This window comes from Podarcis bocagei (assembly GCF_964188305.1).
Source record: "Podarcis bocagei genome assembly, chromosome: 4".
NCBI lineage: Eukaryota > Metazoa > Chordata > Lepidosauria > Squamata > Lacertidae > Podarcis > Podarcis bocagei.
This window is the reverse complement of record NC_138128.1, coordinates 92,326,290-92,350,879: the sequence shown is the minus strand read 5'-3', so window position 1 is coordinate 92,350,879 and position 24,590 is coordinate 92,326,290. Positions and strand designations below refer to the sequence as shown.

The window sequence follows — 24,590 nt, the reverse complement described above, 5'->3', positions numbered from 1 at the left end:
ATGTGGAGGGGCAATGGTTCACGATCCCCGGTTGAGACTCTTGGGTCCATTCCTGCAGATTCTGAGGTGTCTTTTGAATTCATTTCTCCCCCGATAAATGCATTATCAGCAACAGCAAGAAAGGCAAATTAGTGCAGATAATAACTGACACAGGCTCCACCTGGACTCGTTATCCATCACTTTCTTATGTTTTAAAGGACTTATTGAACATTCATTCATCTTTAAAAAAACAAGAAACATTTGGACTACAGAGGCACATTTTGCAGAAACATAATTTGTCATTTTTCAGTTCCTTAAATACCATGCATTGCTGCCATCTACTTCTAGCTGAAGCCCAGTGTAAAAAATTCTCCTGTGATTTCCTCCCCACATTTATGGGAACCTAATCGTTTCAATGCTACTTTCCATTTCCCCGTGTGGTGTTTTTGTTTTCTTTCTCTTCCCTCTGAATTTCATTTTCATCCGTAATTAGCTTCAGTGTGGGAAAGCTTGTCATTTTACTCCTCCTCTCACTTACAGGACAGACATGTGAGCTAGGGCCTCCATAAGTCACCATAACAGGAGGAGCCCATTCGCGCACTGTTTTGCCACATGGAGGGCATTTCAGGGGCATCCCCGAAGTCTCTGTGCCCTGGCAGCATCAGCTGAACAACTGCGCTCTGTGTTGACAAGATGGGCTCGAGTGTCAAATGAGGGATTTGACACAGTAAAATTCAGCTTTCAACCTCTGTCTAAACTGGGTCGTGCTCAGATCAACGCAACTACATGAATGTGCTAAGCAAGATTCTTTAAACCAATCTGTCAGGAGAAAATTCACAGGCAGATAAAAGAACAGGTTGGAGGATCGGGAACCTTGTACGCTTGAAGGGGCTTAGCTGGAAACTTTTGTGCTCATCATCGCTCCCTTTGGCAGTGCATAAATACCAGCCGAACCCCCTCATCCGTACAGATTCCCATGTGCAAGACAGCTTCTAGCATCCATCTATGCCCCAGTTTCACAAGCAACATCGTTCATGTGGCTTCACCTTTGGCACTTTACTCCAAGTAATGGACGAGCAGGATAGCTAACAGACTCCGGGACTAGCCGGAGCTTCTCTTTGGCATCACACATTCAATGAGAAAGGGAGACGCGAGGTCAATCCCAACACTCTTTTGGCATATCAGGTAAGTCTCTGGTGCAAATTCGGCTCACAGTGAATCGTGCTCTGGAGCGATTCACTAAAAGCAGAGTCTGGAGTTGAGCCCATGATGAACTGGGTTCAGAAACCAATGCACCCAAGAGATTTCAGACTTTCAGGCGCACCAGCAATCTGTGATCCCAACAAATTATCCAGATAATGTTGACACCTGATTGCACATTCATCAGCACATACACACCCCAATCAGTCTCTAATCTATATGCATAAGCACCCTCAAAAAGATATCCCCTCACAGTGCACATAACTCCCCTCTGTATGTTCTCTGATATGTAGTACATTCTTTTTCCTTTTGGAAACGAGCACTTTTTACTACTTTAATTCACAGGGGGGAGTGGCCTGCTATTCTGAGCACGCGTGAGCCAAAAGCACACAGAAATTTAAACTGCGGCAACTTCTGCAATTGCAGGTTCACCAAAAGTGACACAAACACATCAGTTGCCACACGTGAAATCAACTTGTGGCTCGTGCATTATGAAGCTCGTGAACGCCGGCCATTTTCCCCTGCGGAAGAAAGATCCAAAAGTCCTATATGTGCTAGTTCAACATTTCTGAAAGAGGAAATTCCTGGGTAAGGTCACGATGCCTGTCACTCTTTCAAAACCATCCTTTTTAGACCCTCGTTCATTGGGCCCACAGGAATAGAAATTGTTCACCTGCACATACATGGAATGCATCAGTCACTTTTTGTGCAAACTCTGGTGGCCGCAGGATGTCTCATCTTCCACCATAGGTCTGCAGAAAAAGAAGAGTGTTCTCTACAAATGTCAGTGGGACAGACAGACACACACACACCCTCATTCCTTTCCATACAAATGAACCACAGTAGATTGTTAACCTGCATGGAAACTTCTGGTAAGTGCCAGGCTTCTGCACAGCAGAAAGGAATCGCCATATACGAAGCAACGTTTTTAATCTGCTGCTGGCGTCAGTGCTACTACGTGATAAACCAAACTTCACGGAGAATTCCTGCTACAATCGGCTAGTATTGGCAAAAGGCAAAGGCATTCTGTGCAAACAAGAGGCTCTGGGAAGTGCATGAAGCGCCGCTTTGTGCTGCGTGATAAAAAGAGATGCCCTCATCGCTCCCTAATAGCGGGACCTCTGCTTTCTGGCTTCCACAGTGAGGCATCCTGTGGACAGCTACAATGCTGGCCTCTTTCTTACATCTTGAATCTCCTGTTGATAAAGAACAGAGTGAGAGTCTGTTAAGGGAAGGGTCTGAGGGAAGATGGTAGGCCTGTAAGGAAGCAACTGCCGGCTGATCTGGACGCACAGGGCAGCGTATGAGGCCTGCAGAGGACATGGACACGCAGCTGCTATTTACAAAACTTGAAGAAAAAGGCTTTTATGGGGAGAGTGCTGTTCTCCACTTCCAGGGCTTGCTGTGCTCATCTGAAGTCACATAATGAAGGGAACAGTAAAACCAGGACCTTTTTTCAGCCAGCCAGAACTCACTGGAACTCAGTGCCGGCACCCCTCAGGTGGGCGCCGTTCCCATTACAGTGGTACCTCGGGTTACATACGCTTCAGGTTACAGACTCCGCTAACCCAGAAATAGTGCTTCAGGCTAAGAACTTTTCTTCAGGATGAGAAGAGAAATCGTGCTCCGGTGGCGCAGCAGCAGCAGGAGGCCCCATTAGCTAAAGTGGTGCTTCAGGTTAAGAACAGTTTCAGGTTAAGTACGGACCTCCAGAACAAATTAAGTACTTAACCCGAGGTACCACTGTATAAGAGAACACGGTGAGTTCTAGCACCTCTTTTTCTGGAAGAACAGCACTGAGAAGAAGGCATACAAAACACACCGCCAAAGGTATTTCTGTGAGGAGGGAAGCATCAGTCCATGGTGTTCTGGAGAGTGTGATTCATCTCGGCACTGTAAGTGGGCCTGCACGGCAGAAAGCAAAGTGGACACTTCAGGATAGAGCTGGATATGTTACTGAATGAGGAGTGAGATGCTCCATAACCTTTATCCCATAAACTAGCGACGTTCCCGTTGTACTATTGAGGCAGGAGATATATGGGTGTTTCTGGCCACAGCATCATCTCTTTCTCTTATCTGCATCTCTAGAAGTCTGGTTTTAAGACGCCCCCCACTCTGAGCATCTTCTAAGGCCAGAATTGGATTTGTGGCCCGGTCCACACCTGGAGCAGGTCAACAGTTGTGCGCAAGGTCTGTGAGGGGGTGTGCGGAAGGGGGCAGCTGTCCATGGGCTTGGGTTGAAGCATGAGCTTAGAAAGGGCCCCAAAAGCTGGAGAAAAACACCAGATGAGCAAAAAACGCTACCGCTAAGCAGGTTCTCGAGGAAGACACATCCCTGCCTCTCGCCTCCATCGGTGCAGTAAGGAATGGCTAGGCGAGTAGGCCTTTGTGTCTTACCTGGTTCTTTATGCATGTCTTTCTCTGGAGATAAAAATCATTGTGAGCAGCAAAACAAGCACTCCTTTGAAGCAAGCTGACCACAAACCCTTTCTAGGCAGCCTCTTCTTCATCATATGGGTGCAGAACAAGGCAAGCTTTAGGAAGTTGGTGTAATTTACACCTGGGCAAATTATGCTTGGTGTGCCTTGTCACTGTTCAAAACTCAACTATTGCTGGCTGAGCTGCCCTGAGTCTGGCAGAGGGAAAACTAAGATATAATTTGACGACCCATCTTGCCAGTACAGTGGTACCTTGGTTCTTGAAATTAATCCGTTCCGGGAGTCTGTTCGACTTCCAAAATAGTTCAAAAACCAAGGTGCAGCTTCTGATTGGCTGCAGGAGCTTCCTGCAGCCAATCAGAAGCCGCGTCAAACATTTGGCTTCTGATAAATGTCCGCAAACCAGAACACTAATTTCTGAGTTTGCGGTGTTCAGGAGTCAATTTGTTTGGGAGCTAAGCCATTTTACTACCAAAGTACCACTTTCACAGCCTTACTCGGTCACATAACTGAGCTGCAAAAAGGGGTTAGTCTCCTCCTGCCTTGTCCTGTCACCACCACACTCCCACAAACTGCCACCTTTTCGGGACTTACCGCCATATTGGCTGAGCCCCATCTGAGCTGAGATGGAAGACTTATGGCAGCTATCTCCAGATGAGCTGAGATGAGACCCACCGATTCCAAACTTTGGTCAACCTGGCAGATCTTGGGAGTTAATCACTTTCTAAAATGACTGACATGGGTTTTTCCCTGGTGCAATCCATGCTGACAACAGTGCTGTTCCTCTGAAGATACTCTGCGCTGTTGCTTCTTATTTAACCAGTTTTGTAAACAGCGATGAACAAGAGAGGTACCTTCTTAGGTGAAATCCTTGCTCATTTTTTCTGCCTTACTTTGAACCCAGAAATATGCATTCTCAGGACCAAGTCAAACTGATGAGGGTAGAAGTATATTGACAGTTTGGGGGAGTTTTGTTTTTTACTTCAGTGCAGCCACACAGTCTATGAATTTAGGGGCAGGGAGGAGAAAACCACGTAGGGGATATTATTTTGATGGAGAAAGCATCCCATGGAGAAAAGGGTTAAGCATCCCTCTCCCCCCGGCTGCCCCTCCCCATCCTCTGGAAAAGCTGGAAGGCTGTTCACGTCTCCCCCATGTCACGTCAAGTTTGGTGGTGGTCCTCAGAATCTGGTTCACGGATTGACTAAGGCAAAACTGAGGCACTTCAGGACAGCACCTGAAACTAAAGTCCCTCATGACAGATGTCGCTTCAAAGACTCCCTCAAACCCACACCTTTTCTGCGAAACCTCTGGCTTCAACCCAAACAAAGCAATCTCTGGTTACCTGGGGCTCTCTTCCTTACCTTCGCCATCTCTCTAATTCTTGAAATTTAGAAGATAGGCTTAGTAGAGTGAAAGGCCATCATTGGGTTTGGGGGTTAAAGCAGCATGTACATTAATAATGTAGTAGTAGTGGTGGTGATGGTATATTATTATTATTATTATTATTATTATTATTATTATTATTATTAATTTCCATAAAAGGTATCCACAGGTTAGTAAGTTTTAAGTGAGGACCTGATACAGTCATACCTTGGAAGTCGAACGGAATCCATTCCCATTCCGGAAGTCCGTTCCACTTCCAAAACGTTCAAAAACCAAAGTGCAGCTTCTGACTGGCTGCTGGAAGTTCCTGCGGCCAATCGGAAGCAACGGAATCCCCGTCGGACGTTTGGCTTCCAAAAGAACATTCGAAAACTGGAACAGTCACTTCCGGGTTTCAGTTGCTCCTGAGCCAAAACGTTCTGAGAACTAGGCTGTTTGACTTCCAAGGTATAATGAATTGCAGTACTGGCATGGAACATAACAGCATAAAAATTGCGCACAGCAGCCGCCCAGAAGCCAACCCCCTGGGTTTTACATGAAATTTGCCAGGATGATTTTTACATGAATGAAATCAGAAAATGTTGTTACCCAACCTGCACCTTAGGGATGGGGTCTTAAATCAGTGGCGTGCGGTGACATTTTTCGTAGGGGGACGGTTAGGGCCAGAGGTGCCAGCTTGCGAGGACGATGCGGGGGCTGACATCAAGACATCACGTCCCGTGAGTGAGCATCGTGTCTCCCTCCCTAAGCCAGGCAGAAGCTACCCAGGCTTTGGGAAGGAGGTGTCAGGCCTCTTGTAGGATGCTGGCGCCCTGATGCCCCCTTCCCAAAGCTGGGTGGAGTTTGGGAAGGTGGCGGGAGGGCAGGAACATTTAGGGAACTAGCCTAGTCCTCCTCATCCACTGACCGCACGCCACTGTCTTAAATGGCAACAACAACAATGAAATAAAACTGCCAAGACAGGCAAGTTAAGACAATTTCCATACGGAAAAGAGATCCTGGGCGGAACAATTCCTTGGTTTGCATACTAAGAATGGCTTAATTTTGTCCTACGTTGTACATATAAGTACAGTGGAACCTTGGTTCTCAAACTGAATCCATTCTGGGAGTCTGTTCGACTTGGTTTGCAATACTAAGCATGGCTTAATTTTGTCCTACATTGTAAATTTAAGTACAGTGGAACCTTGGTTCTCAAACTTAATCCGTTCCAGAAGTCCATTTGACTCCCAAAACCATTTGAAAACCAAGGTGTGGCTTCCGATTGGCTGCAGGCACTTCCTGCACTCAAGCGGAAGCCGCATTGGATGTTTGGCTTCCGAAAAGCATTCCAAAACCGGAACACTTACTTCCATGTTTTTGGCGTTCGGGAGACAATCTGTTCATCAACTAAGCCCTTCGGGAACCAAGGTTCCACTGTACTAGTGAGGAGAACCATGACACAACCAAGAGATGCTCTCTTTGCACGGCTCTGCATTTATTTTATTTATTTTATGTTTTTGGACATTGTCATTGCTGCCTTTCATCCCTAGTAGTGCATGGGAGAGCAGTAAGGAAAAGGTAAGCAGTTAGTGAGCAACAAAAGTTATTTCCTGGCAAGACGCTTTCACTTCACATTGTAACTACATGTCCTTAGTTCACCACACATTCAACAAGCAATCTCTGCCTAAGAGATCTTCGGATGGTCTCTCACGCATACATTCAGACACATACGGACGTGAAATTTAAGCAACTTACAACAGCCCATCTAAAAAAAGTATTTTATTTCAGAAAAATAAACTTCCAAATACAACTGGGCTTTTGTAATATAAAAAATAGCCGCTTTTATTGCTAGAGTGTGTTTATATAATATATATATATATATTTATATATATAGTATGATATGCAATACAATGTTAGTACATGTGAAAAATAGAAACTATTGATAAACCACATTAATATAACTGTAGATATTCATTTAACACTCCTTGACGGGCAAGGCAGCCTTTAAGCTGCCCACAGGCTCGTGGCTGCAATTCAGAGATTATAAACTGATTGACAGGTAACAAGTGTGCTCTGAAATAAGCTTCTTTGGAATGCAGGGGGAATTCAGTACTGTGCAGATGGGCAAAATGGGTGTTCAAAACAGGAGCTCAAAAGGGCACCATCCTCCAGGGACATATTTTGTGCAAGCCCTTTTGAAATTGAGCTTCTGCAAGAGCTCCTGGTGGATTGCACTAAACCTTTCCAACAGGCCACATTCACACGAGACAATTTCTCCAGAGCCTGTCTTGCCCACAGGTACAACCTGGGCCCAAACATTACTGGTAAAAATGGAAATCTTTCAGGTGTCCCTTAAATCAGAAATCAACTGGTCACGGGAGCAGTTGAGGGCGGAATCCCAGGAAAGCTCAGTAAAAGCTTCCATGCTTAGTCCAGGGGCAAGGTGGACAAGAGACTATGCAAAGGATTCGAGAAAGCTTGTCTGAGGTTGACAGCACTGCAGCCACGAACTCAAACTCTTAGTTGATTGGCTGAAGGCTGCAGTAACAATTTATCAAGGGCCAAGAATATAATCCTGATCCATAACTGATAGATCACATTTGCAGTATGCATTCTAATTCAAAGAGAGCATTCTAATCGTTGATAGTGGTCTCAGCGGCTCAATCATCCCTGCATTATCCGGACCCAATCCCAGAGAAGAGAGGAGGCGAAAAGAGAAGCAATGTAAATAAACCTCAAGCAGAGCACTATGAGCTTGTGAGTATGGTTTAATGAAAAGCTGTGATGTTACAATAAAGCAGGAAAAGATTTGGCTTGCACTGAACCTAGTGGCTGCCTCAAACATTCCCCCTAGATTTACCTCACTGAGAATATTTGTCAAACGCCAAAGGAGCCCCTTTAATTCCCTTTTGCCTGTAGGGTTTGGTCTGCAGTGGAAACAAGCAGTTCAGATCCGTTGCAAAGGTGACGAATGCCGCAACCCGGGCTGCTGCCCAAATCCACCATCGCACCCCTCTCTGCAACACATGGCTCATGGATCAGTTTAGGAGTAGTGCTTATCTAATGTGCAATCAATCATCAGCGTTCGGATACCACAGGCTGGGTCAATCAACGTGTTCAAACCGGGGAGCGAAGTGAAGGAATTAATGTTGATTGTCAGAATTGCCTGAGGGACACGGAACAAACGTGGTCTCGTTGGGACCCAATCAGCAAGCATCTCTCTGGCCCCAAATACCGAAATCTCTTAAAACGCCCCAAATGAGAGCAAGGCCTGTTTTCAATGAAAACGCGATCCATCTTGGTTAGACCTAGCCATCAGCACGTTTTTTTGTTTTGCTTTTTTTGTTTTGTTTTACCCAGGGTGCGTTTAGGTTTAAGTCCTTTCTCGGCTTACTTGTGCAGGTATTTCTCCAGGTACTCTTGAATCCACCTTAACTTGGGATCGACGCAGATCTGTTTGCTGCTGTTTTTCAGTCTTGCGCTGTTTAAAAAACGGGGGGGCGGAGAGGGAGGAATTTCAGAATAAGTAAGAGAATGAAAACCCTGAGCAAGAGAAGGCACTGTTGAATTTTGTTCGGTTCAACTCCTGGACGAGACCCAATGAAGTACCGTATTTTTTGCTCTATAAGACTCACTTTTTCCCTCCTAAAAAGTAAGGGGAAATGTGTGTGCATCTTATGGAGTGAGTGCAGGCTGCGCAGCTATCACAGAAGCCAGAACAGCAAGAGGGATTGCTGCTTTCACTGCGCAGCGATCCCTCTTGCTGTTCTGGCTTCTGAGATTCAGAATTATTTTTTTCTTGTTTTCCTCATCCAAAAACTAGGTGCGTCTTGTGGTCTGGTGTGTCTTATAGAGCGAAAAATACGGTACATTATCCTTTTTACATTACACAGTAGGCAGCTAGTGAAAGAAAATTTCAGTGGTGGTGAAATCAGCCAGTACAATGACAAAAAAGCGCCACACTGAATATTTCTACAGAAAACCTTTAAGCATTTTCACAGACCACAAGGAAAAGGCCCTCTGCTGTGCTCATACTAGTTTGGCCTAGAAGAGAGCTAGAAATCTAAACCATTCCATCTTTAATTAGGATGGTTTCCTTTCAGAAAGCTGCAGAATCATATTGATTTCCATAGGCTTGATTCCGATAACTGCTTGTTTTGAAGCAATCTCAATTCTTACATTGTCCGACTGGCGGTTTTTCACTTTTTCGGAGGAAATAAGAGCTGACTTTTATTTCCAAGTAAAATTTTTCTTCACAAAGCCATTCAAATAAATGGCAATTTTCATAAAGAGTTGCTACTAAAGGACCAGAAAATGGCTCTGGGAACAAGAGGAACGTGTCCATGATCCAGCTAATACTCCCTCTTGCCAAGCCTTGTAATATTTTAAATAAAGAGTTTTGTGATTTGATTTGCATTTAGAGCATGGATGTTTGTCATCATTGTACATTTTTATGCAAAATTTGAATTTCAGGTTCGCACAGATGGTTAAATACCGATCACCACACCAATTGCTGTACATGATGGAGGCATCAACCCTGTTTCAAATATCTGTATGCTTTTAACACATGTTTTGTAATAGTATAAAATTACTCCTTCTTTCAAGAAATGTGTAGCTTTTCTCCTCTTAATAGGAGACTAAAGTCTTTTTTAATATTAAGGATGGAATATCTTATTCATAGATATTTTCATTAAATGTGAAAGGACTGATTAACAGCTGGTTTGACAGCAGCATAAATTTTGGAGTTGACAGCACATATATGTTTTGTTTTGTGAGTACCAGGTCCTCATTCCGGGGACAGAACTGCTTTTTGATCAATCCACACATAACTCTGGGACCCCTCTTTCAATTCACACCTACCCTGACTCTTTGAAGGCCTGAAGTTTCATTATTACGCCTTTCAAATGAAGGGATCCCAAGGAGTTATGTATGTGTGTGTGTGTGTGTGTGTATATATATATAGACATCCTTTGAAACACCGGATTGTGTTTACTTGCACAGTGATTTGGGATGGAGTGTTTTAAAAACGGTTATATGTAAAACTTTTAAAAATGAAAATATGCCCAAATTCCCCATCCAACTGTGCGAAGCACAACGCCATAAAGAAGGTCCTATTGTTTTGATTTTCATGAACAAACGGTGCCAGATAGAAGGAAATCTGTACTTGATAAATAAACAGGCGTCAGAATCCATCGCCAGGCTCCTTGTGCTGCCCAGACCACCAACCCACAATGCAATTAGCTGGCTGAAGTAAAACCAATAAATAGTTTCCTTTCATTGGAGAGGAGAAACTTCTGTTATGACAAGCTTAATTGGGTGTGTCCCCTTAAGCTGCGGGAAACGGTAGATTCACCAAGATAAATAGTGCCGGCAACCTGGTGTGAACCAACCACGACTCTGAAGCAACAACTATCTTTCTCTCCCAATGGAGGTAATCTCTTAGGCCAGGCTTCCTCAACCTCGGTCCTCCAGATGTTTTTGGCCTACAACTCCCATGATTCCTAGATAGCAGGACCAGTGGTCAGGGATGATGGGAATTGTAGTCCTAAAACATCTGGAGGGCTGAGGTTGAAGAAGCCTGTCTTAAGCTGTTTTCGGTGTCAAAGTCACGCATGGGTGTAGCTCATATCAGCCCTGACCACATTGACCAAGTTGGCTGGAATTGATGGAAGTTGGGAGTCCAACATGATCTTGAGATCACCAGATTGATTACCCCTGGTCTACCTCATCAGTTGTATCCAGCTGCCACTCGCTCGAGCCAGCTGCTGAATTAGGGGAAATTTGTAACTAGATGGGAGTGGAACACTCTGGTTCCAAATAGGTTTACCGAAGGAGATGTCAGTCTACCACGTCCTACAAGGCAGCCAGGACCAACCCTCTCTCAAAGAGACCTTATTATCTCCCGGAGGATGTAACTAGCCATGATGGGCAAGAATCACACACAAGTGGCTGGGCAAATCTCTTCAAGCATCTTGTCTACGCCCTCAGGCTGCCAAAACTGAAACATCTAAGAAACCTGGACCAGTCAGTGCTTTGGGCACACCTGTACTGGCAAGGATGGAGTGGGTGGAAACAAGACTTCATCTCTCCCGATGGGTTTAACAGAAGCAGGTTCCAAAATACCTGGAAGAGCTCTGCCGGACAACTTTGAAGATGCAATGGTGGCAAAAAGTGTTGCTTTCTTGTTACCATCACCACAACAGAGTACACTTGAGCTCATACCTATGTTTGGCTCGTCTCCAGGCACCTAGAAGTGTCTTTAACTGGTGGGGTGGGGCTCAAGGAAGTCCAGTATTTAGAAAAGGCTCTAGCTGTACTGAATATAATTGTAAAACAACCAGAAGCTCTTCTCCCAAGGCCCAGCAAGTCAGGGGTTACAGCCCTGGAGCTACATTTCTTCCTCTCCTCTGTCAAACAACCTTGAGTGCAACGGGAGGTTTGTTTCATTGTTTTACCTGCCCTCCCTCCAGCTCCTCCTTCCCGCTGCCCTGGTTAAACTTAAAGGGGGGGGCAGGCAGTCTTTCCAGGAGTCATGCAAAACATCTGAGATGTTTCTTCACTCTTTTCACCTGCTTAAGGCATGGCCAAACTTGGCCCTCCAACTGCTTTGGGACTACAATTCCCATCATCCCTGACCAGTGGCCCTGTTAGCTAGGGATGATGGGAGTTGTAGTCCCAAAACATCTGGAGGGCCAAGTTTGGCCATGCCTGGCTTAGGGGGACACACCCAAAATCTAAAAAGAACCACTTTCTTCTACAAGGCTGACAGTTTCTGTTTAAAACTAGCAAAATCCAACCCATGTTTGGTGCCTTGGAGGGTAACAGCTTACTAGCCCATCTCCGACACTGGATAAATTCATCGTTATTGTTCGAATAAAATTTAGACGTTCCTGCTTTACAGGTAATAAATAATCTTAGCAGATTGGACGCAATGTATTACCTTTTCTTTTCTTTTAATTAAATCAAATTTAATACAGCTTGCGCCAAAAATCCCCCACATAGCATTAAGATTATAACATCATTTTACATAATCTGATGGCGTGAACGGTCTACATAGGCTTTCCACAGACATGTTTGCACAACTGGTGGGATAAATTTGCTAACTGCTTCCCTTAGGTATGAAAAGAAGGGGGGCCAGGTTCCATCAAAGGTGTTTCTCTTTTTAACAGTTTTCCCTGCCCTTTCTGGCGATTTTAAGTGGGGGGCGCAGCCCTTAAAACCAAAAATAATGAACTTCTATAGTTTGGTGCATTGCCTGAAGTGGCCACAGGGTGGCAGGCAAGCAGGCCCCGTATCAGAACTTCTCAGCCCCTTCTCTCCCTGGTTGTATAGATCTCATTTTAGTTAAAAGAAAAATAGGCAAATGATTGTTCTTTTTTTAAAAAGGGGAGGGCATAGTGAAGTTCTTCCAGTTCCCCTCTGCTTCTGTCTCTGCTCTCACCCTTTCCCAGCTGCCATTCAAGTTTCCTCTTAATTTCCACTTAAGCACAAAGAGCTTCTTAGACCTAAGCCCACTCTCTGTGGCTAGGCTAGACAAAGATGCCAAGAGTCATGTTTCACTGAGAATGTTTCTCAAATTGGACTCTTTATCATGCAAAACAAGCAATACAATTGGTTTAACATGTTTTCCCTGCTTAAAGTGAGTGGCATGTGCCCAAGGCCAAGATAAATATCTCAGGAGAAGGAATGCAACTACCGGTAAATAAATTTATTTATTTTCAGCATTTGCATCTAGCCACAACTGCAGCGCAATATACCAGCTGTGGGGAACCTTTGACTTTCCCTGTCCATTAGCCATGTTGCCGGGAGTTGTAGTTCAGCAACACCTAGCGGGACTAAGGTTCCCCACACCTGAATTATACCAAACAGTTTTTCATCCAGTACAAAATTATCTTTCGCATCTGAAAAATCGCAGGATAGGCATATTCTCCCCGTCACATATTAACCCAATTATGAATTAATTAACTAAGCTAATAACAACAACAAAACCTATTTTTGGTTCTAACCCTTACAAAATATTTTCAGAAGGTACAGCAAATCTATGTTTGCACAAAAATTTAACAATACAGTGGTACCTCGGTTTTTTAACGTTATCCGTTCTGGAAGACCATTCGAGTCCCGAAATGTTTGAAAACCAACGGGCAGTCAGCAAATTTAATAGAGAAAATTTAGGAAAAATAACCTATAAACTCAGCAGAAACCGTTCGACTTCCAAGGCGTGTTCGAAAACGGAAGCATTTACTCCCGGGTTTACGGCGTTCGAAGACCAAAATGTTCGTCAACGGAGACGTTCGAAAACCGAGGTACCACTGTATTTGGAAATTGTTTCCATAAGTACCCTATTAGATTGAGGTCCGGTTAACTACAATAACGATTTTCCCCCCCTCTCTTTTTGTAATGTACACAATATATTTTTATGTTGTCATTGTTGTTCTGTTTTGTTTTCTCAAAAGGTAAAGGGACCCCTGACCATTAGGTCAAGTCGTGACCGACTCTGGGGTTGCAGCACTCATCTCACTTTATTGGCCAAGGGAGCCGGTGTACAGCTTCAGGGTCATGTGGCCAGCATGACTAAGCCACTTCTGGCGAACCAGAGCAGCGTATGAAAATGCCGTTTACCTTCCCACCAGAGCGGTACCTATTTATCTACTTGCACTTTGACATGCTTTTGAACTGCTAGGTTGGCAGGAGCAGGGACCGAGCAACGGGAGCTCACCCCATCATGGGGATTCGAACCGCCGACCTTCTGATCGGCAAGTCCTAGGCTCTGTGGTTTAACCCACAGCGCCACCTGCGTCCCGTTTTGTTTTCCACATTGGTACTATTTCTTGTTTCCCATTCTTTCCTGTGTTTTGTCTTACTCTGTGCATTTGCGATTTTGTACTTTTTATGTCAATAAAGAATATATTTTTTTTAAAAAAATAGTTTACGAGAGAGAGAGAGAAAAGAAGGCATTTGTCCTGTTCCAGCAGCACTTGTTCCTGAGGCAACAGCGTACAATAGGGGAAAAAGGGGGTGCAAACTTACATGATCTGCAGAGAACAGCCGGGGACAGTCAAGATCTTGAGGTGCTTCACGTGGGATTTCGCTACATTGCTCTCAAAATATCTGCATGGGCAGCGGTAAGTCAGGCTGATGGGCTTCCCTGGAGGGTGGCATAAAGAAAAGGATTTAGATGCCCTGTGCTGACACCAACACCACCTCACAGTGCAGATTACAAGATTTTAAGGGGAGGAGAGGAGGGAAGACTTCCTCCTGGCATTTTTAACACTTTTGCCAAGCTGCAGGGGGCCCCAGCCTCTTCAGTCCTCATTTCAGCTTTTAATCCCGGTGTTTGTGGGTTTTAGAAGGCGAAATGGGGCGCGAAACTGGAACCTCAGAAATGGAGAAGCGCTTTTCTTTCTTTAAAAAAAGGAGCCAGCTAATTGTTCCAAGTGGCTGGGGGGCAATTAAGCAAGATAAAGGCTGCAAATGAAAAGCCCTTGGCCCCTGCAATGTTATTCCTGCCAAAGGATTTGACCTGAGGCCAAATGCAAAGGCAGACGGGAGAAGAAAGGAGGCCCTCAGCTCTGCAAAGGCAAACAACACCCCCCCCCAAATAACCCCAGGGATTGCAAGCAGAGAGAGGGAGAAGGGAGCCGAGCCCTTTGGGCTACCCAAGGACTGGCCCAGATGTGGCTCTTCCAAGTCCAGTTGCTTTTGCAACTGCGGAATAATCCTATGGTAATTATGGGGGCCAGGTCTCACAGTAAAGCATAATTCAGGTACTTGATGGCCCCTCTTCTAACCAGATGCAAATCCAAAGGTGTGGGGAGAAAGGAGATGATAATTTCTGCTGATTCCCCCCCCCCACACACACACACACTGAATTTTCTCCAAATGACCCTCCAGAGCTGCGTAGGAGTCAGGAGAAGGAGCCCATGAAAACCACCTCTCCCATTTCTAGCAATACAGTGGTACCTCTGGTTACGTACTTAATTCGTTCCGGAGGTCCGTTCTTAACCTGAAACTGTTCTTAACCTGAAGCACCACTTTAGCTAATGGGGCCTCCTGCTGCCGCCGCACCGCCAGAGCACGATTTCTGTTCTCATCCTGAAGCAAAGTTCTTAACCCGAGGTATTATTTCTGGGTTAGCGGAGTCTGTAACCTGAAGCGTATGTAACCTGAGGTACCACTGTACATATTCAACACAATTATTCCTGAATGTGTGTGTTTGCATTCTTTTTATTTATTTCAAAAAAATTATGCACTGCTTGATCATTTAAAAAAAAAATCCTCAAAGTGGTTCTTGTTCATTCAGATGAACACACTCAACAGCACAGGTTTCGTCCAAGTAATTTTCAAAACACAGGAAACTCAACTCTTGGGTACGATAGGACTATCAGACAGCTGACAGAATCTTCAGGTAAAGCAATAGTCAGCATCTGTGGAAACGCTATTTAAATCCCCTAAGAACAAAACAAAATCCCAGCAAATTCACCCTTGTTTGCCGCTTCTCAAGGTGTGCGTTACCTTCTCCCTCTATAGCCCTAAGGTGACAGGTGCTCAAAAACCAGGCTAATGCTGTTAAAAAAAAGTCTGTATTTTATTACTTCCACTCTCCTGCAATCAGGTATTTCCACCTTCCCGAGTGATCATGCAGCCCCTTTCAAAAGTAACTGCAATTCCAAGCTCTCATTTAGGAACTGAATTCTTTACATTTAGAATCCACTGGGCCTCTTTTTCCCACGAATAAGTGGTCATTCTGCCCATTTATTATTATTATTTTCCTAGTTCCCCCACGACAAAAAAACTGTTGATTTATTATTGTGTCTGGGAAAATGTTCAACTAGTGGGTCTGCCAGTCAATTATTTATTTATTCTGCATTTGTGTTCGCCCACCTACTTCTTAGAAACTGGTGTTTTTTTAACAATCTGCAGTTTATATATAACAATTTACAAATTCTACGTATCACATGCCAATGGTTGCCTGTTGTAAAGTCCCTAGGGTTAGACCTTTTCTTGCCCCACACAGGATTATAAAACTCCCAACAATTCTTGCAGGGAAATCTCTGCCTTCATGGGGGCAAGAAGGGTGATTTTTCCATATTAAGACCTACAACCTATCTGATTTACAACAGTAAATTTATGACAGTAAATCAGATTGTACTGGCAGATTACTGAATGATTTGCAGGCCAGCAAGGCTTTCAGGTCCCTATTCCTTAAAGGTTCGAAAGTGACTCCACTCATTGTACTAGTGAAGTGTTGAGATAACCAGAAGCAGTTTTGGTTTTTTTGTATGGAAGGAAGTATTCAGTGTTGTGTACATGACAAGTCCCTGAGCTCAGAAGTCTTAAAATTCAATTTCTTTTGCACCAAGCTATGGTTGGAGAATCTTGGGTTAGAAACAAAGCCTCAGATTAGCCCATCTCCATTTCACAGTATGTATTACTGTGTACAAACGGGTTTTTAATGTTCCCAGTCCTTTAGTAAATAAATAACTGTCTGTCCCTGCAGACTGGTATATCTCTCAATAAACTCCACCGCTGGTTAATCCTCTTCTCCGAAACAGTAGAGAGGAAAACAAGGGAGGAACTCATCCTGTATTTGTCCCTTTATGCATGCCCAATAGCTTGGTGTTGGGGGATTTTGACCAGAGACAAAGCTCTGGTCGCAGAAAGCATGAGGCCCTCTTCTCCCAGTCCTAAATCCCGAGTCCAAATTAGGATGCCACATACCCCTCCTGTATCTGCTATTAGCAAAAAAAACATCAGGGGATCCATTCACAAATGTTCTGCATCAGTGACACGTAACTTAGCGCACAATGTGAGGGTTTGGGGAGGACAAGTATAGAGGGCTACTCCATCATGTGATTCTGAAGTTGCACAGACCAATGAAAGACAGCTAGATGAGATATCTTCCATAAAGAGAAGGTTGAAAGTATACCAAAACCCAGTACAAAGGAAAATGAAATAAAGAGAGATGATGAAGCCGCAAAGAGGTAGAGGGAAGTCAATTAATTGTAGCATGGAAATGCACAAGTTTAGAAGAGTAAATAGATGATGTACGTAAATGAAGAAGAAGAAATGGTGTATATCTGTAATTTTTAAAATGCAATGAAAATCGATTTTAAAAAATGAAGTTGCACAGACCAAACAAACGTCTGTAGTTGCCTCTCTAGTGAGGCTTTCACCTGAGGATGCAGAAAAAAACGGGGAACTGCTCTGGCTGGCCCTGCCGCAACACCCCCTCCCCGCAATTGTGGGCACAGACTTTGGCACTTAGCTGCAGGTTTGAAGGAGTATATCCTTTGCACATGCTCAGGTGAATCTTGCCTGTGTTCCAGAACCAGGATGCCAGGGGGATTCTAACCATCTTCAGCTTAAATGCAGGAACCCCCCCCCCCACCCAGGTGTCCTTTAAATTGCATGGCTGCAAATTTCTAAGCTGGTTTTTTTAGTACAGTGGTACCTCAGGTTAAGTACTTAATTCGTTCCGCAGGTCCGTTCTTAACCTGAAACTGTTCTTAACCTGAAGCACCACTTTAACTAATGGGGCCTCCCGCTGCCGCCGCACTGCCGCTGCACGATTTCTGTTCTCATCCTGAAGCAAAGTTCTTAACCGGAGGTACTATTTCTGGGTTAGCGGAGTCTGCAACCTGAAGCACCTGAAGCATATGTAATCCGAGGTACCACTGTATTGCCTTTTTGCATTGTTGTAAGCCACCCCGGGCAAGAAATCCAATAAGGGTAATCCTGAACAGGGCTTAAAAGCCTTGGGTCCGCGATCTCGGTTTGTCCCCCTAACTTTTCCAAGCGAGGATATTGTGGCTTCAGGTGACAAAGGATGAGGGACTCAGTCAGGGCTCTGCAACTCCTGCCTACACTGACTCTTCTAGAATCCTAGAATTGTAGACTTGGAAGGGGCCCAAGGGTCATCCAGTCCAACCCCCCCCCCCACACACACACACACAATGCAGCTTGGCTGAAAGCAAAGCAAGGAGACTCTCTAGCCGACTGTCCCTTGCGGTAGGGGTTCCCTCTTTCCCCAAGAGCTGGCCAGGTATGCAAGAACAAAGGCGAAGGAAGAAGGCAAAAGCAGCTATTGCCTGTGTTTTTCCAGAGCTGCAAAGCCTTAGCTTGCATGGAGAGGAGGAGGAGTATCTCCAAAAGGAAATCATGGCAAGCTCCTCAGCCTCTGGGTATCTGTCCCCAAGAAGCTGCAAGAAGATACTGAATATAAATTAACCCATAAAATGTGAATATTTCTCAAACCAAAAGAGCAGCTGGAACAGTCAAGAAGAGCAAGAGATTTAACATCAACCCTGCCAGTTGCAGAAGACCTGTAGGTTGGGCTGATACGTCATTCGGAGCAGAAACCAGGATGCTCAAGAGATGCTGATCCAGCCATCACCTGGGTGAATTTCGTTGATTCAAAGGATTTTGAGCACCGTAGTTTACCCTTCACAGAACTACAATTCCCAGCAGCCCTTAACGGTGCCCAGAATTATTTAAGGGGGAGAAATGAGCTTGCATTGAGCTCAGAAGCTTGTAAGCAGCCTCAGATTGCAGGCGAGAGCTGTGGAAGGAATTTATAGCATAAGCTGCAAACGGGCTGCAACCCCTGACGTGGGTGCAAGTGTCCAAACTTGGCATCACTGCCTGGACTGGGCTGCGGGTCTCATAGGCGACTGTGCAGCCCGGGAGGGGAGAGCAGCTTCGGGTGGAGAGAGATGCAAGGGTCGTGCGGTCGCCTACCCCGTCGGTTCCCCGGCTTTGCTGAATGAAGGCGCAGGTGCGCAGGACTGGGCCTTTCCACCTCGCAGAGAAAAAGGGCCTCCTCATTGCGCGGAAGGGAAGGGAAGAGGGCTTCGCGCAGCAGCCCCGTCGTCGAGGTGCCTGATCCCAGGCAACCGGTCCGCTGGCGGTGGCGTCGAAGTCCAGAGAGGGGCTACCAGGGTGCGGGAGAAAGCGGGGGCGCAGAGAAAAGAAAACCCAACTCTCTCTCCGCTTGAGCCTTCGCGCACAAGAAAGAGAAGCGCCCGAGGGCGAAGATTCAGCCCTTCGACGGCGGGAGGAAGCGGCGCTCGGCGCTCCCTCTACGCCGGAGAGAAGGCGAGCGAGGAACAAGGCTGACCCTACAAGTCCCCGCATCCTCTTTGGGAACCACTCCGTAGTCTTTTGAGCGGTTTTGCTCGGGAACAAGTGGATTGGCTTTTTTTGTGGGTTGCGGAAAGTCTTGCATAGCCACTTTCCCGCGGGACCCCCCTCTCCGTTTCCTTCGCATTCCTCATTCTAGACTGACAAGCCGCCTGCAAGCATCATTGGGGAAACTTCGACAGTCCCGCCGCGTTTGCTGCTTTCGAGGGGAAAGGGGCGCAAAAATGGGTTCAGGAGCCCATCGGACTTCGCTCTGGCTTTGGCTCCAAAACGGGAGGGGGGTAATAGAAAAAGCCCGCATTTGACGGCAGAGCAACGGACGGGTAAATGGGCAAACCCCAGGCCTTACTAAAAGTTGGGATCCATCGCAAAATGGATCACCCCGCTCGCTGCTCTGGAACAGGAATCCGGCCAAGGACACCCTCCCTGCCTCCCGCTTCTCTCCGCTAGCCAAGGGGTGCCCCCCGACGGAGCAGCCCCAGAAACACCTGCGAGGAGCCCCGACAGCCCTGGGCTGGGGATCCAGCCGCCTCCGCTCCTCTCTCCTGCTTTTGTCTGCCGTGCGCCCTCGGCCGGGACTGGCCTCCCCGCGACGGCGCTGGAGTTCAAGCGGAGGGCGCGCGCTCCCGGCGGCCCCCGACGGGGCGGAGGGCAGCGAGCCGTCCAGCACTTACCGTCGGCGGCACGGAGGGTCCCGAGGAGCAGCAGCAAGGCGAGGAAGGCGGCTTTGCTGTCCATGGCGGCGGCTGGTCTGGAGTCGGAGCCGGGTCGTCAGAGGAGCTGCAGCTGTTTGCCGTCGCTGCGGATTTGCGCGGCCGTCTGCCCGGGCCGTTCCTCCCTCCCGCCCATCTATAGGGGCTGGCGGGGCCGGGGAAGGGGAGGGGGCTCCTGGAGGAGTTGAGGGGGGAGGAGGAGGAGGAAAGGGGGCCGGTCCCTCGGATGGACCGCCTGAAGCACGTTGTGATATCCGCCCGCCCTCCGAACAGGGCTGGAAAGGAGCCCAGAGACTTCCTCGCCCGCCCGCCCCCCGAGTCCGGAGACGCGGCAGAGAGATCCCGAGGGGGTTGCGAGCCCCAGGGGCTCTTAACCCTGCCCCCCCCACCTCGAGAAACGGACTTCCGATGTTGCTTTTGCTGCTGCTGTCCAGCGCCCTTCTCCCCCCCCCCCCATGCCTTGTTGTTGTTTAGTCGTTTAGTCGTGTCCGACTCTTCGTGACACCCTGGACCAGAGCACGCCAGGCACTCCTGTCTTCCACTGCCTCCCGCAGCTTGGTCAAACTCATGCTGGTAGCTTTGAGAACACTGTCCAACCATCTCGTCCTCTGTCGTCCCCTTCTCCTTGTGCAAGAAGATTCAACCTATCCATTCTTAAGGAAATCAGCCCTGAGTGCTCACTGGAAGGACAGATCATGAAGCTGGGGCTCCAATACTTTGGCCACCTCATGAGAAGAGAAGACTCCCTGGAAAAGACCCTGATGCTGGGAAAGATGGAGGGCACAAGGAGAAGGGGAGGACAGAGGGCGAGATGGTTGGACAGTGTTCTCGAAGCTACCAGCATGAGTTTGACCAAACTGCGGGAGGCAGTGGAAAACAGGAGTGCCTGGCGTGCTCTGGTCCATGGGGTCACGAAGAGTCGGACACAACTAAACGACTAAACAATGACATGAGCTGCTAGTGACACAGCCTTTCTCTCAAGATGTCGTCAGGCTACAACTCCCATCATCGCTGACCACTGCTCCTGCTAGCTAGGGATGATGGGAGTTGTAGTCCAACAACATCTGGGGAACTAAGGGTGACAAAGGACCAGATAAAGGTCCCTGGAGGACTCTGCTGCTCTTCTTCAACTTTAAGGGTGCAGGGAATGGTCAGGGGATCTGTGACCCTCCAAATATTGATGGAGTCCAATTCCTATTATCCCTGACCATGAGTCATGCCACCTGGGGCTGACTGGCTTCCTTTTCTCATGCAGTTTTGAGCTGATTCATCTATGGCAGGAAAGGGGTTTCCACCCCAAGTCAGCTACATCATGTCTTTAATTGAACATTTGATGGGCATTTGCCAAAGGAGCTTGGAGGTGCCCATAGTGATAGACATAGGCTTGGGGGTAAAGGTAAAGGGACCCCTGACCATTAGATCCAGTCACGGACGACTCTGGGGTTGCAACACTCATCTCGCTTTATTGGCCGAGGGAGCTGGCGTACAGCTTCTGGGTCATGTGGCCAGCATGACTAAGCTGCTTCTGGCGAACCAGAGCAGCGCACGGAAATGCCGTTTACCTTCCCACTGAAGCGGTACCTATTTATCTACTTTTATCTACTTGCACTTTGACGTGCTTTCGAACTGTTAGGTGGGCAGGAGCTGGGACCGAGCAATGGGAGCTCACCCCATCGTGGGGCTTCTAACCGCCGACCTTCTGATCTGCAAGTCCTAGGCTCTGTGGTTTAGACCACAGCGCCAGCCTCTTTTTATCATATGTGGTGGTCTTGTAGTAAGGTTAAAGCTTACTGGGAAATTATATACTGTATAATGAATTGAAAAGGATGTTTAAAATAACTTTTACAATAAAACCAGAAGCTTTTCTTTTAGGAATTACAGCAATGGAACTACCTAAATTGTATAGAGAATTATTTATGCATGCTACTACTGCAGCAGCAAGAATGTTGCTTGCCCCAAAATGGAAAGAAGCAGAAGTCCCAGCAAAGGAAGAATGGATACAAAAACTTATGCAATATGCAGAAATGGCAAAACTTCCTGAAAGAATAATAAATCAAGACAACAAACTTTTTATCAAAGAATGGAAATGGCTTATTGAATGTTTACAAATAAATTGTAAGCAGATAAAAACATTAGCAGGATTAGTGTAATAACCTGCGGTTTCATAAGAGTATATATTTATAGTAACAAGTTAAATGAATTTGGATATACAGAAGGTATAAAAAAAAATTAAGGAACCGCAGAAAGAGGGGGAAGGAAGTCAAATGATAAATGGATTGTAAAACTAATGAAATGTATAAATTTGAAAAGTATAAATTATTTTAAACTATTTTTAAAAACTCCATTCAGCCATGAAGCTCATTAGACACCCACCCACAGAAACACACACACACAAACACACACACACACACACACACACACACACACACACACACACTGAGTTTGTTGCTGGTTTTCACCTCACCTGACTTGCACCATTCTTGCGAGGGGGTGGGGAGTAAATATCACACACATACCGCCCTATGAGCCTATGTCTGGCAAAACTTCCTGGCTATTTCTTTACCATGATTTTTTTAGACAAGCCAGTAGCCTCCCAGAGGCTGCAGAAAAGATGATTCTGATTAATTGACTTATACCCCACTTTCTTTCTTTCTCAAGGCACCTATCGAAAATGCCAGGACCGTAAAAGGATACGGTTGGTGGGTTCAGGTTTGTTTTAAGTCCTGAAATGTACATTCCTCTGGCAGCTGAAATAACTAGATTTTCCGAAGACTTCCAGTGAAGATTCTATAACTGAAAGTAATTAAATAAGCTACCTAATCGCAGCTGGGAGTCAGGATGTAAACCGCACAGTATTGCTGCATTCTTTCAGACAATTGCACTGATTCTACCACTCATTGGGAAAGAAAATGGTTGTGAAGTGTTATTCTGCTCCCCTGATTGTGCCCATGGTATAGTTGAGATGAAATAGTGCGTTCAATGCAAGACCATTTCTATGACAACAGTGTTGCCCTGAAGGTCAGTGTACAGTGGTACCTTGGTTCTCAAACATTATCCGTTCCGGAAGTCCGTTCCAAAACCAAAGCGTTCCAAAACCAAGGTGTGCTTCCCCACAGAAAGTACAGTGGTACCTCAGGTTAAGTACTTAATTCGTTCCGGAGGTCCGTTCTTAACCTGAAACTGTTCTTAACCTGAAGCACCACTTTAGCTAATGGGGCCTCCTGGTACCGCCACACCGCCGGAGCATGATTTCTGTTCTCATCCTGAAGCAAAGTTCTTAACCTGAAGCACTATTTCTGGCAGAGTCTGTAACCTGAAGTGTATGTAACCTGAAGCGTATGTAACCTGAGGTACCACTGTAATGCAAAACAGATTAATCTGTTCCAGACTTTTAAAAACAAAGCCTAAAACAGCAATTTGCCATGAATTTTACTATCTAACAAGACCATTGATCCGTAAAATGAAAGCAATAAACAATGTACTGCAGTCACACAATCAATCAAGCTGCTGAACTTGATTGTACACACAATGTACACACAGTCACAAAAAAAAGCCACAAAAACTCAAAATAAATAGCAAAAGCAGACAGACCTCAGAGTAACACTCAAAACGGAAGTGTGGCACTCAAATTGGACGTGTTAACACTCAAAACGGAGCATGTTTGGCTTCCAAAAAAAATTCACACACTCGAACACCTACTTCCAGGTTTGCATTGTTTGGGTTCCAAGTTATTTGAGTACCAAGGCGTTTGAGAACCAAGGTACCACTGGATATGATAAGGCAGGCTTCCTCAACCTCGGCCCTCCAAATGTTTTGAGACTACAATTCCCATCATCCCTGACCACTGGCCCTGCTAGCTAGGGATGATGGGAGTTGTAGGCCAAAAACATCTGGAGGGCCGATGTTGAGGAAGCCTGTGATAAGGCATCACCCCCCTCCCCTCAAAATGGGATCTGTTTGTGTTAAGGGACAGCTTCTTTTTCCTTTTGGCAATGCAAATTGCAGCCGCTGGGGCCCAGTCTAGATGGGGACCACTGTGAGGTCCCGAGAGTTAAAACCCTTCTACCCATGCTAGGATCTCAAATTGAACCCGGGGCACTGCGTCTACAATTTGCTGACTTTCCTACTCTCTCCACAGCCAGCACTGCAGTCGTGGAGGAAGGGGCGGGGCTGAGAAGGAGAGTCCTCGTGGGCCAAGTGGAATGGTCTTGAGGGCCACACCACAAGCTAAGGCTTCCCCATCCCCGTCTGAGGTCGATGGGCTTGCATCTAGAGCAGTGTTTTCCAAACTTGGGTCTCCAGCTGTTTTGGGGACTACAGCTCCCATCATCTCTAGCTAGCAGGATTCCCAGTGGTCAGGGACGATGGGAATTGTCCAAAAAAACAGCCAAGTTTGAGAAACCCTGCTTTTGAGTCTTTGCATTCAGAAAGTCTGAGCTTTGAAAGGTTTACGTACGACTTAGCTAGCAGACATACAGATGCAGAATGACTCTCGTTTGAGCTTATTGGAGCCAATCCTTTGTTTTTTCTGCCCCCCCCCCGCCCGCCCGCCTTAATGGGGCCAGATTGCCTTCATAAACTGTAATAAGCTTAGTAGTATGCGTTTCTAAGATGCGAACATGAAATTGCTCTATTAGCCGGCATCACAGACTCCTGAGTTTTCAGATGCCGTTCTAAACAGTTTGCTGCTTTTCCATAAAATGCGACCAGTTTCCATGCCTGCCTGAATGCTCAAAGCACAGCCTCCCTCTAGGGG

General features: G+C 46.2%; 1 protein-coding gene across 4 annotated transcripts; it reads right to left on the bottom strand.

Moving 5' to 3' along the window:
* Nucleotides 1-231: 231 nt before the first annotated feature.
* Nucleotides 232-20,001, bottom strand: CXCL12 (C-X-C motif chemokine ligand 12). 4 transcript variants are annotated; one of them, XM_081191953.1, is made up of 4 exons: nucleotides 19,796-20,001; nucleotides 14,010-14,127; nucleotides 8,377-8,463; nucleotides 232-2,375 (listed from the first exon to the last, which is right to left on the bottom strand). In XM_081191953.1, the coding sequence occupies exons 1-4, from the start codon at nucleotides 19,857-19,859 to the stop codon at nucleotides 2,360-2,362; spliced, it is 285 nt and encodes a 94-aa protein (XP_081048079.1). In that variant the 5' UTR covers nucleotides 19,860-20,001; the 3' UTR covers nucleotides 232-2,359. The 4 variants fall into 4 exon arrangements, 3 of the variants coding, with proteins under 3 accessions (XP_081048079.1, XP_081048081.1, XP_081048080.1); XM_081191955.1 differs by lacking the exon at nucleotides 19,796-20,001 and adding an exon at nucleotides 17,666-17,845; XR_014007580.1 differs by lacking the exon at nucleotides 232-2,375 and adding an exon at nucleotides 6,747-7,400 and having other exon boundaries at nucleotides 7,432-8,463; nucleotides 19,796-19,994.
* Between the last annotated feature and the right edge of the window lie 4,589 nt (nucleotides 20,002-24,590).